General features: G+C 47.5%; 1 protein-coding gene across 3 annotated transcripts in view; it reads right to left on the bottom strand.

The window, feature by feature from the left end:
• Nucleotides 1-13483, bottom strand: part of ASTN1 (astrotactin 1) — a 252463-nt gene that overhangs the window by 12194 nt on the left and 226786 nt on the right. For 2 of the 3 annotated variants that reach the window (XM_077332503.1, XM_077332502.1), the window contains exons 17-22: nucleotides 11959-12227; nucleotides 8953-9086; nucleotides 4316-4467; nucleotides 3117-3252; nucleotides 2337-2437; nucleotides 1118-1301 (exon numbers count right to left, since the gene is read on the bottom strand). In XM_077332503.1, the coding sequence (XP_077188618.1) occupies nucleotides 1118-1301; nucleotides 2337-2437; nucleotides 3117-3252; nucleotides 4316-4467; nucleotides 8953-9086; nucleotides 11959-12227 (976 nt within the window). Of the gene's footprint in view, nucleotides 1-1117; nucleotides 1302-1726; nucleotides 1855-2336; nucleotides 2438-3116; nucleotides 3253-4315; nucleotides 4468-8952; nucleotides 9087-11958; nucleotides 12228-13483 lie in introns of those variants that run through there. The other variant, XM_077332504.1, reaches the window with a different exon arrangement.

Raw genomic sequence — 13483 nt, 5'->3', positions numbered from 1 at the left:
ATCTCCTGGCTGCACGACACATGTGCCATAGGATAAGTAATAACAGAGAGACAGTGGGATGGACAGAAGCAAAGGTGAAAGAGAAAGCAGGAGAACAGGCTGGCCCCTCCCTCCCTTCCTTTGCCCCTTTTTTCCTTCCTGCCCATCTCCCTCCTTCCCTCACTTTCTCTCTTCCTTCCTCCCACTCACGCACAATAATAACAACTCACATGAACATTGACGGTAATGCCAATCCACTCTGAAAGGAGTGAATTCTCTTGGATCGGCGATCGCTTCTAGAGGCAATGTCTTCCCACGACAGACTTTCTGTTGTTTGTATAAAAAATTCTATAAAAATGCTGTAGGGATGTACCCTTTCTGCATCAGATGACGTGAGCTGCAACTCACAAAAGCTAACGCTGGGACAAATTGTATTCGTCTTTAAGCTGCCCCTGGGCTCCGCTTTGGCTTTGTTGCAATGGACAGATGTGACTGTGTAGTGTGGGTGGGTGGTGGACCACAGCTGATGTAAGGGGACTCCTTGTGGGATTTTCTAGGTAAGAGACATTCAGAGGTGGTTGGCCGACATCTCTGAGCAGCAAGCCCGGACTTCCTTGGTAGTCTCCCACCCAAGGACTCTTCAGGGCTACTCAGCTTAACTTCCAAGATCGGATGAGTAGCCATTTGGGTAAGGTGACCAGATTGTCCCACTTTTGGAGGGACATCTGGGGGCACCTGGCAAATTGTACCTATATTGAAATTTAAAATATATGTATATATTACAATACTATTTTTGCGTTCTATACGTTCTATGAAAATTTTTGTTGCTCCATATAGACCAAATTTTAATCAAGAAAAAAACCGCTTTACCAATGTTAAAATCTGGTCACCTTACATTTGGGGAAGAAGTCAGGACTAAATTCTGGCCAACACAGCAAGACAACAGCTAGAAAACTGGTCTGCCTTGAGGCCCTAAGGCAGGGGTAGTCAAACTTAGTCAAGCATTTGCTGGCAGGGGCTCCTGGGAATTGTAGTCCACGGACATCTGGAGGGCCGCAGTTTGACTACCCCTGCCCTAAGGGTTCAGATGAAAAATGGTGAATGTACTTCTCTGTGATGCCATCTTGCAGACTCCTACCTGGGCCCGAGTTCATCCTCACATCGCCAGGTGAACTCCCCAAAACTCTCGTAGTGCTGGTTGTAGTGATAGAGGACCCGGTGCAGACTTGGGGAGCCCAGGTCCAGCAGCGTGTTGTAGGCAGTTTGCTGTTCCTTCCCGCTAGTGTAGCCGTTGAAGAGGTTGTAGATCTTGTCCGCTATTTCTGAATTAAAAAAAAATCAAAACACACGAAATGACTTGTGGGAAATTCATAGGTCATCCCAGGCCCCAAAGACCTGGTCTCGAGTAGAGTCCTGGCTCCAACCTGGCAGAATGAAGAACAGCTGGGTTTTATACCCCACTTTTCACTACCCGAAGGAGTATCAAAGTGGTTTACAAATGCCTTCCCTCCTTCTCCCCTGTGAGGTAGGTGGGGCTGAGAGGGCTCTGAGAGAACTGCTATGTGAAAACAGCTCTATCAGGACTGTGACTGGTCCAAGGTCACCCGGCTGGTTGTATATGGAGCGGGGAATCACCCAGTTTTCTGAATTAGAGGCTTCCGCTCTTCACTACTATACCCAGCTGGTTCTCTGAGTTGCCAGCTGAGATCTGGGAGCTGTCGAAGTTCTGCAGGGCCTGTAAAATGACACTTTCCCACCAGGCCTACAGTTGAGACCAGGGCTGCCTGAAGCTTTATGGGTCTTCCTCCATCTCCTCTTCCTTGGCTCCTTCCCTACTTATTGTCATCTCCAGTCTGGGGTAGCTGGTGGAGAAAGCTAAGAGGGTGAGAGAAGGAGGACTGGTTTTAACCCTGTTTTATTATTGCATTGTATTATTATTGTGTTACACTGCCCTGAGCCCACTGTGGGATATTTTACAGCCATAATCTTCACTCTTGGCAACAGGGGACCCTTTCTTAAATCCCCCTCGTTTATTTGCACAGTGGTGATTCTGTTGCTGTCTTCATAGTCAGATTGTGATCTAGAGAGGTGCTGTTGGACTCTTGGGGCGGTCAGAAATGTGACCAATTCTAGCGCCTTGCTGTTTGGTTTTGTGTTCTCAGGCCGTGAGAAGCAGGAGAGACTGGCCTAGTTATGTCATAGAATCCTAGAGTTGGAAAGGACCTCCTGGGTCATCTAGTCCAACCCCCTGCACTATGCAGGACACCCACAACCCTATCGCTGACAGTGTAACCTTTGTACATGAGGCCCTCTTTGGCCCAATGGGCGAGCTCTGTGCCTCATACCACCATGGTTACCTTGGGCCTTCACATCATCCACCACTGGACAAGGGGTCTTCAGTGTCACGTCGCTTGAGCGGGAGCGTCTGCCTGTGTTGTCTACACCCCAGAGTGTGAACCTGGCGAGGGAAGAAGAATGTCCGATATGTATGGGTGACATTTCCCAGCTAGTTCCTGTTCCTGTTGCAAAATTCAACCAGCCAGTTTGGCTTCCCCTGATTGGCTGAATGATAGATTTGTTACAACTTCCAAGTCTTACAGAGTTGGGGAGAACTGGGGCTAGGAAGTGTAATCAATTGACAACTTGGATGAAGGAGTCCCAACCTTTTTTGCTTAAGCAAAATCAGACAACACATTTTTTTCTGTAAAATTAAAATGGTATTAATAATTGTTCACAGATTTATAAAAATGCAGGGCAGCGTCATAAAACAGACATTTCCTTTTGCACAAGAGGGAATGAAATACTATAAAGTAGATGTGTTTTTCATGACTCTTTCTTTCTTTGTAGTTTCCCTTTCTCCTTACAAACTCAATGTGGATTAAGCAGTGTAAAACAATACAATCTACAGGATGGGTTGGTGAGGGCAGAAGAGAGGACCTTTTCAGTGGCAGCTTCACAATGACGGAACACCCACCCTCTACTTATACGAGTGGACTAGCAATTCCCATTTCTTTGTATCTGAGGAAATGTGCATGCCCATGAAAGCTTTGTGGGTCTTCAAAGTGCCACTAGACTCAAGCTGTTCTGGTCCTCCTAGCGGTGAGGTGAATGCCACAGACTCAGCTGCTGTCACTCACATGTAAGTGGTGTCTGGTTCCAAGCAGCGAATGATCAAGGAGATGGTCCCCGAGAGCTTGTCGGGCACCTGTGCTGGCATGGCACAGGGTGACTTGGCTCCGGAGATAATGTCGTCCACAAAGCTCAGCACCGTCTCTAGGGAAACAGGCAAGACAAGTGTTATCTAATGATACGGAGGGGGGAAAGAGCAAGAGAGACGAAAAGAAAGCGGAAACAAGGACCATGAAGCAGGGGCAAGGACCACGAAGCATTGGGTCAACACCATGATGTCCCAGGGAGAAGGAAAAAGGGAAAGGGAGGCAGGGTAGGCTGAGCTCCTGCCTGAGAGCACCTGAGGCTGCCTTTTAGCTTTCAAATTTAGCTTTGAATGTTACTTTACATGATAATCCAGGAACAGTAATTACATGATAATCCCGTGTGGAAATTGGGGCTGAGAGAGTTCTAGGACAGAGGTTCTCAACCTGGGGATCAGGACCCCTTTGGGGGTCGAATGACCCTTTCACAGGGGTCGTGGCAGGGCGAGCAGCCCTTCTCTCCAAGGGGGTCCCAAAGTGGCCGACATCGCTCCTCTTCCATTTCATCCACACAACAGCCTTGCGGGGTAGATCGAGATAGAGCGTTTGTCTGTCTGGAGCAGCGGCAAAGAGCGAGATCGGCATGGTGGGACAAGAGGCAGAACTGAACTGAGAAACCCCGGAAAAAAAACCCAATTTATATACAGTCATGAACAAGGGATCTTCCCGCCATTGGTCAGTTTTGGTTTAATTTCTGTTAAAGAACCCTTGCATAATTCTATGGTTGGGGATCACCACAACATGAGGAACTGTATTAAAGGGTCGTGTCATTAGGAAGGTTGAGGACCACTGCTCTAGGAGAACTGATCTGCAAAAACAGCTCTAAGACAACTGTGACTTGCCCAAAGTCACCCAGCAGGCTGCATGCAAATGAGCGGGGAATCAAACCTGGTTCTCCAGATTAGAGTCTGCAGCTCTTAACCACGGCACCAAGCTGGGTCTCAAGGTGCCTCTTCCCAAATCCTTCTTTGCCCCTCAAAATCGGGCTCTGGACCCGTTGACCAGAAACAACAGCAAATGGGCAAATTCAGTAATGCCGCACAACGAGATTTGATTTTCGTTATTTATTGTTTGCAAAAATCATTGGCGTGATCTTGGATGGACCAATGATGAACCAGACTCACCAGTTTCCACCTTGGAGTGGTCCAGGCGGTCAGTGACCTTCTCCTGGCGGATGAGGTAATCCACAATCTGCACCCCAATGGGGGGCTCTGAGTGCTCCCACTCCAGCACCACCAGGGAGCTGCTGGGCTCATGAACGGTGGACAACCTCAGCCTGCGCAGGGAGAGAGACAGAGGCAAAAGAAGAGGTCAGGCTCAGAGCGGCCCTGAGAGCTCCCAGTTAAATGCAAGCCCAGAGAGGAATGAACAGGCACCGTCCTATACTGATTCACCCCAGTTGAGGTCTAGTGGTTTCAGTGTGTTTGAACTGGCCTAACTTGATACAGGACCGCGGGGCAAGAAACAGATTTCCATAATTATTTATTTCCTTTGCACAGCTAGTGCTGTAATGCAGGGGTAGTCAACCTGTGGTCCTCCAGATGTCCATGGACTACAATTCCCAAATGCTGGCAGGGGCTCATGGGAATTTTAGTCCATGGACATCTGGAGGACCACAGGTTGACTACCCCTGCCGTAATGAACCAGACTCACTTTCTTATTATTTCACATTGTACTAATTAGGATCAACCTCACCAACATCTGATTCTACCTTTGCTATCTTCTGTTAATGTACCAGATGACAAAGCAATATCAGCCTTTTGTGGGCTGGTAAATCCCCTGAAATGACTGAGCAGGTTGCAGAATTTTAATTTGCAGGTATGTGGCTTAGGTCTAAAAAGATAAAGCTTTTTAGATTGTCTTATTGTTGTTAGACTTATGCTTGTATCATTGTACCTGTTCTAACTGGAAAGGTTACTTGTGGTAAGTTTTATTGTTCTTTAATACCATTAAAGGTTTGTATATTGTATTATTTTTCCTTTGCAACCTAGTCCTGGCCTAATACAATTGAACACCTTGTATATGGGGGTGGGGGGGGGGTAAGAGGGAGAGGACAAAGTTGGCCCTTTTCTTTTTCCTTTTAAATGTTATTTATTTTATTATTTATTATTTGGATTTTTATCCCACCACTCTCCGAAGACTCGTGGTGGGCTATACGAAGACAGAATTAAACCCCCATTAAAAAGAACCATAATCCCCAATACCATAAACCCATAAAAAGGTAAAGGTAAAGGTATCCACTGTGCAAGCACCGAGTCATGTCTGACCCTTGGGGTGACGCCCTCTAGCGTTTTCATGGCAGACTCAATACAGGGTGGTTTGCCAGTGCCTTCCCCAGTCATTACCATTTACCCCCCAGCAAGCTGGGTACTCATTTTACTGACCTTGGGAGGATGGAAGGCTGAGTCAACCTTGAGCCAGCTGCTGGGATCGAACTCCCAACCTCATGGGCAGACAGCTTCAGACAGCATATCGCTGCCTTACCACTCTGCGCCACAAGAGGCCATAAACCCATAAAACCCTATAAAACTCATAAACGGTGGCATAATCTCCCAATCCTTCCCCAGTTTACAGTCAAACCACCACAGGTACTGGGATTACAGAGTGGAATTGTGCTGGCTATTTGGGAATGGCTATTTTAGTCTCTAAGAGCCTCTTGTGGCGCAGAGTGGTAAGGCAGCCGTCTGAAAGCTCTGCCCATGAGGCTGGGGGTTCAATCCCAGCAGCCGACTCAAGGTTGACTCAGCCTTCCATCCTTCCGAGGTTGGTAAAATGAGTACCCAGCTTGCTGCTGGGGGGTAAAACGGTAATGACTGGGGAAGGCACTGGCAAACCACCCCGTATTGAGTCTGCCATGAAAACGCTAGAGGGCGTCACCCCAAGGGTCAGACATGACTCGGTGCTTGCACAGGGGATACCTTTACCTATTTTAGTCTCTGAAGCTTACTGGATGACTGTGGGCCACTCATGAGTTCTCCATTCAGTCCACCACACAGATACGTGGCATGGATGAATGGGCCCGTCCTACATACCATGATGGGTGGGCAAGAAACAAATGTGACAATATAGCAATGATATTTAATGCCCACAACCTGAGCAGAAACAAGGGGGGGAACTCTGTGGCTCAATAAATCCTGCAACTTTCTAAAGAATTTGTTTCAACTGTCATAACGTACTCCTATATTTTAACAGGTCAACATGAAACCGAGCAAGTAGAAAAGGTGTTTTCCCTTGTTTGTACATATCCTCCCATGTGTATTTCTACTTTGTTATCTTGATAATCTGGGCGGAGCTATAATCTTTTTAAAAATTCAGATCCGATTAATTTCAGTAATTTCAACGACAACCGTGGAATATGGGATTAACCCATTTCTGGCAAGGAAGCTTGGCCAAACCCTAATCCACTGAAGAATATCACTGCCCCTCTTTTAAAAGCTTGTCAATAGGATCAACAGAGAAGTTTCATTTTCATTTTGGGATCTACTCTTCCAGTAATACACGAGGACAAATCTAGTCTCACTTAACAAGCGTGGGATAAGTACTCTTCATTTCCTTTGGGAAATGGAATATTATTCCTCATTTCCTTTGGGGACATGGGCAGATTCCCTAATATGATAACTTCAGCTGAATATGGAAAATCAATACCCAGTCTAATTAAAAAAAAAGCAGTCATCTTTTGTACCATAACTCTGATTAGCATAATTTGAACAGCAGTGGCATGCAAGATCCACAAATACAATGCCATGCAAAAGGAGGGAAGGGGCAATATAAACAGCACTCTTGGCTTCGGTCCCAAATGAGCATTCCCTTGGCTACTGTTGCTTAGAGGGCAACTGGGTCTGCCTCCTGCCATTCCATCACCAAAGTGTGAGGCCCTCCTCTGATGCCATAAAGTCCACCCTCCAATGCAGCCATTTTTCCCCCAGGGAAATTAACCTTGGTCTTCTGGAGATCAACTGCAATATCGGGAGATTGCCAGGTGCCACCTGGAGGCTGGCAACCCTGTTAAGGCTTCCTTCTGTGTAGGGATGCCAGGGCTCCACCTGGGGGGTCCCCTGGAATTATAGCTCCTCTCCAGACTAAAGAGATCAGTTCCCTTGGAGAAAATGGCTGCTCTGCAGGGTGGACTCCATAGCATTATACTCCACTGAGGTCCCTCCCTGGCCCAAATCCTCCCACTCCTGGCTCCACCCCCAAAGTCTCCAGGCATTTCCAACCCAGAGCTGGCAGCCCTACTCAAGTTGCTGTCCCATCTCAGAAGCCTTCTGCTGATGAATTAGCTACTTGTGTTGGAGGGAATTCCCTCAGGCTGAAGGAGGGCTTCAAAGTTTTCTGAGCAGTAGGATCTAGGCCCATGGTGACTAACAGGTAAATAACACACACAAACACACACACCCTTTGGTATTAAGCTTTCAAGCTTACTGTTTACTTATAATAAATGCTCTCCCTTTGGGAGGGAGTAGCTCCTGTGTTTTTCATCGTGTTGTCGCTGCAATATTTATTTTATCGACCCATTTATTTAATTTGAACATGTGTAGCCGACCTTTTTGCCTGCCAAAGCCCTCAAGGTGGCTCTATGCAGAACACATAAAGCACGCACATAAAATACCGTAAAACCTCATAAAAAGGTCAGCAGTAACAGTACACTGCATAATATAGCCAGCAATAAGGAACCAGAATAATGCTGGTATGGCAGCCCCCAGAAGGCCTGGTATGAAGAAGAAAGATTGGCTGAGGTCTCCAAAGGCCTCTGCAGGACTGGAGATGGCATGGCAGTGGACTACATTCTCCATGCATTCAAACCTCTCGGGTTCTTGGAACAGAATGTTCTCACCTCTCCACTTCCTGCTGAAGCCTGCAGGTCTCCCTGAAATGCCACTCCTGGGTAGGGTCACCAGACCCCGTGGTAGAGGTGGAGGTCCCCCCCCCCCAATCAGATGACTGGTGAGGAGACTTATCTGGAGAAAGGCCCAGGCATTGTGGACTGTGTCTCACATAGAATCATAGAGCAACAGAGTTGGGACCTCCTGGGTCATCTAGTCCAACCCCCCCCCCCCCCAATGCAGGACACTCAAATCCCTATTGCTCATCCACTGTAACCTGCCACCTCCTCGAACCTTCACAGAATCATCCACACCCTAACTCTAACATCCCAGGAAGTGATGTTATCCTACCAGCCACATCCAGGCATTTGGGCAAAAACTCTGGTAGAAGCTGCTTTTACCATAGAGCTTTTGCCAGAATATCAGGGCGCCACAGTGACAATGCAGCATGATGACATCACTTCCTATGTGATGCCAGTGGGAATTTCTGGAAATTACCCCACCTGTTCTGTTAGTGGAAATTTTAGCCTACATCCTACCCCTGGACTGGAGTTGAGCCTCTTCAAGAGACCAGTAGTGAGATGGAATCTATCTCTAGTCTCAAAAAGGGATGTGGAAACCTGTGACTTTATTTTGGTGAAGCAACCTGCTTTTCCATCTTTTCCAGCTTTTAAATAACCCCAAAACTGGATATTTCCATTCTGTGGACCTCAATGGTACAGAAAGAGTTTATAAGGAAACACAGTGGGGTTTGGGTGCATTTTCAACATAAAGAATGATGGTAGAGGGGAGTAGGTAAGTCAAATCTGCAGTGGCAACAACAGTAACAGAGGAAAAGAAGATGTGGGGAATCCTACTGTAGATGGTGAAGGCACTGGTTTGAAGAGACATTCAGCAAAATCTTAGTGCTGCAAGAGGAGGGGGGAGGGGACACGTACACGGGGTGTGGGAGGGGTGCGCAGGCCGGGAGGCCGTCAGCACCGAAGGCACTTGAGTCGCACCGACACCAGTCCTCGATAACATCCCCACTGCCCGAGCACCACAGGGAACTCATGGTGGCCTCTTGCAAGAGCTGAGAAGCAGAAAGAGAGAAAGAGAGAGAGAGAGAGAGCACAGAAGGAGCGTCAGGAGCACATAGGAAAGGCTGCGTCAAAACAGACTCCCCACCTCACCCCAATTTGTGCCTGGTTTGTGAAACCCCTTCCTCTTTTTCGGAGAGGCGCTTCCAAATGGGAGAGGTCCATCTGGGTGGCCCTCGTGGCTGTCCTTACCTAGAATTGTTGCTTTTTGATGAAAACACATTTATTTCAAGGCAAGGAGCCAAATTTTGTGTCTACGTGATTCAGATGCGCCGTAAGAAACAAGGAAACCGAGTATGTCTGTAGGTGGGAGGTTAGAGCTATGGACCTTTATACTTGGTTATCGTATATGTTGTTACATCTTATTATTATTATATTCTGAAATTTTCTGTTTTAAATCTTTCAAACTGGTCGTGTTGATTCTCCAAATGTTTTGTATTGCTTCTTTCCCTGCAGATCAACTAAATTCAACGTGTGGCCGTGGGGACTCTGCTCCCTGCTGCTGCTCAGGGCTCGCTGTTTTCTTCAGATTCACCATATGACTATGGCTGTTTTCCTACAGAGAAGCTTCCAAGGGAGAGTACAACATGAGATTGGGGGACTTGAATTCCTGAACAAGTTCCGTGGCAACCTGGACATTCTTATCATGTTACAGGTGCTCATTTTCTGCACCCACCGCCTTTACCAATCTCTCCCAGCTCTAATCAAGCTGGTAATGCCTGGCATTGTACCTCTGCATCCTGACTCCAACTGACCTTTCTTGGTAGCATCCTCCCACCTGTATACCTGGAGATAAACGCTGATGGATCTGCAGTCTTACCTGTATCAGAAAAGGTGTGTTTTGACACACAAAAAAAACTAATATCTGAGAAAACGCTGTTAACCTGTAAGATGTTACTGGACTCCTGTTTTGCTTTATTACTACAGACTAACACAATTACCCGCCTGAAACCAGGTCAGAGAGAGAGCAAGAACCGTTGCCCTCTATCGGGCTGGGCTTCAAGCAGATGCCATGTAGCCAGTGGCATGGAGCTGCGTGGAAATGCTGTACAGCTCAAGTCAGAGAGAGCGGCACTACTGGGCATGCTCCAGAAAAAGGAGAATCTGTGCTGTGCAGAGGCAAGGAGGGCTGCCACTGCAAGCACTGTGAGTAAGAAGCACAAGGGGGGCAGAGCATGCAAGGAAGCCACCACGGCTCCTGTCATTCTACCAGCCTCCCCCCTCCCCCCCACACACATACCTTTTCAGACTGGGGATGGTTCGCTTCAGAGCAGGGGTAGCCAAACGGTGGCTTTCAAGATGTCAGTGGACTACAATTACCATGAGTCGCTGCCAGCAGCCATTTCGCTGGCAAGGGCTCATGGTAATTATAGTCCACGGACATCTGGAGAGCCACCATTTGGCCATCTCTCTTTAGAGATTTGTGCTCAGTCCTACCCTAGAACCAGAGTGGCAGCAACCAGTTAAGAAGAAGAGATGGGGTTTTGTATCCCGCTTTATACTACCTAAAGCAGGGGTAGTCAAGGGAAATTCTGGCAGGGGCTCATGGGAATTGTAGTCCATGGACATCTGGAGGACCACAGGTTGACTACCCCTGACCTAAAGGACTCTCAAAGCAGCTTACAATCGTCTTCCCTTCTTCTGCCCACAACAGGAGTGAGTTTTGTGAGAACTGTGAGTTGTGAGTTGAGTGAGCTTTGAGAGAACTGTGACTGGCCCAAAGTCACCCAGCTGGCTGCACATGGAGGAGAAGTGGGGAATCAAACTCCATTCTCTGGATCAGAGGCCACCGCTCTTAACCACTATACCAAGTTGGCCTTTGCCTGCTCCAGGGCTGAAGGAGGCAGGAGGGTAGGAGGTAGTGTGGAAGGAATGCCCAGTCTGAGGCCAACCCTGCATGGCCCCACCCGTTTTCAGTCCCAGGGTCAGGTGGAACTGGCAGCACATTCCCTGACAATCGGGACAGCTCTTCCCAATTTCCAAACGGATCAAAGCAGCATGTGGATAAAAATATTCGCTCGTTAACATGTGCTGTTGACAAGCTGTTGTATGAACAGCCAGTATCAACTGGCAGGTAATTCACTTTGTAGTGTTTTGAGGTTTCTGGACCTGTCTGAAGAGCAAGACACGCCCCTTCAAAATATACAGGTATTCTACAGAAATGTGTTTGAAATATCCAGGGGAAAAATATCTGCAGAATAAGGGAACACCAGCTGTCCCCTTTCATGTTCATTCCCTGGGTAGGCTCTCCACTGCGTTCTGTTTGATCAGCTTTCCAGTTTAACTTGGAAAATTTTTGACATTAATTTTGAAATTTCTATGTGTGCAGTTTGCTGTAGCTTCAGTTCTCCTGTTTTGTTTTACAGGAAAGGCATTTAACCCTTCCCCCTGCACTGTCTTTCCAGCCCAAGCATGACTCCAAGGAGCCATAAGTTGCCCGGTTGAAGGAACCTGCCCGTAGACCTCCAGGTACAGGAAACAGCACATGAGTCTGTGAAGGGCTATATATCGTATGGAGTGTGTTGTGCAGTCAGAAGATCTGAGAATTGTCTGGCAGCCTCACAAAGGATGTTCAGAGCTCCTTTGCCATTGCCTGGCTCTGCATCATGACCCCTAGTGTTCCTTGGAGGAACTACCACCCCAATCCTTAGAGGTCTCCCATCCAAATACTCACCAAGGTAGGCCCTGCTTAGCTTCTGAGCACACCTAAACACGCCTACACACCTCTCCCTTCTCATCTACACCTTCTTCATAAAATAATTATCATTATATGAAAACCTAGGTTGTTAAGTAGATATTAGAAACCTTTTAAAGAGCTCCGCCTAATGCCGACTTCCCCCCAACTTCTTAGCCATAGCCACTCACCCTCTGAGTCTGATTGTTGGTCACCAGCTCATAGATGGGGGCTGCTTTGGTGACCTCCAGGAGGATGGGTTCCGCAGGAGAATCGGGGCCAGAGGTCACGTGGCACAAGGGGCAGGAGGAGGGGCAGCGGCCCCTGCTTTGGCACTCCATACGCACGCCGGCTGCCATGCGTTTGGTGCCTGATTCAGACAGGCTGGCGATGTATTCGGGAAAAGTAAGGACCCGGGGATCTCTGTCACGCTCCTCAGACTCATCTGAGGGGGAATTACCTGCAAGAAAGCAAATTGAGAAGAGTCAATGCACTAGGGCACCATTAGTTGGTATCTCGGAACACAGAAATGCAAAATGGAAACTGCAACAACACTTTCTCTGGACTAACATACATACTCCACTAGACTGTTTTTGCACTGGTTTATCTGTCCCCACTTTCCTGGAAATAATTCTGAGAGTTAGGAAACTTCTGCAGGAAATCCTTACCTTCCTTTTTTCATACCTTTTTACAAAATGGGGGGAAAGATCCTCTAAAACAACACCAAAATATGTCCAGCTCTTTAACACCCCTCCCTCCACACGACCTGCCCATCAGGACTTTCCACAGCCTAGATTGGAGCTGAATAACTGTCTTCTTGAGATCCTTCCTGGAATGCCACAGTTGAAACTTCATTTCCTTCCAAGCCTTGAATCTACACTTCTGTCAATAAAACCTAAGTATAAATGGAATTGGGTTTTCACATCACAGTGTCACATGGTTGACAAGCTGCCTGCTGGAACGAAAGAGCAGTCTCCAGGAGCACAGGCAGGGCTGGTTCAGTGTATTTTGTCACTGTGAGCAAGGAATGCCTGTCCCCTTCCTGGCCTGAACCAAGGTCAACCAGATCCAAACCTGGTGGTGAAGCAGGCCCTGCAGGTCAGATCCACCAGCACTCCTGACATGGGGTAGGGGGCACTTTCCCGGAGTGAGGAGGAATGACACAACATGCCGACAACAACCGGAAGTTGGGGGCGATGCTCTGGCATTTGGGCAAAACTCTATGGTAGAATTAGCTTCTAATCATAAACTTTTGGCTGAAAACTAGAGTCTCACCACCCTGATAACCCCAATGTCATTTCTGGATGACGTCAGCATGTCACATTAATTTGTGGTATTCTTCCGGTTTGGAAAGGGTTTGGGGGGGCATAAGGTTTGTCTGGAAAGCAGGGAATCACTACCTGGACCAAGGTACCTGGCAGCCCTAGTGACTAGTATTCATGACAGTGGTGCCTGGGAGACAGCTGAGCCCCTGTGAAGCATTGGCACCATCTTCCCTGCCTCGCTCCAAGCAGTCACTTGGATGATTTGGCCAGAGAACTGGCCCCGGCTAGAATCAGAGGTGGTGAGAGAATAATAATAATATAACAATATATTTTTATTTTTAGCCTGTGTTTCCAGAAATACTCGGGGTGCGTAACAGCATTCATTAAAAAAACATCATGCAAAAAATAAGTTAAAAACATTCTAAATCTAATTCTAGAGACCCCAACTAAC

Source organism: Paroedura picta, chromosome 4, assembly GCF_049243985.1.
Source record: "Paroedura picta isolate Pp20150507F chromosome 4, Ppicta_v3.0, whole genome shotgun sequence".
Taxonomy (NCBI): Eukaryota; Metazoa; Chordata; class Lepidosauria; order Squamata; family Gekkonidae; genus Paroedura; species Paroedura picta.
This window is presented reverse-complemented; position numbering and strand designations above follow the sequence as displayed.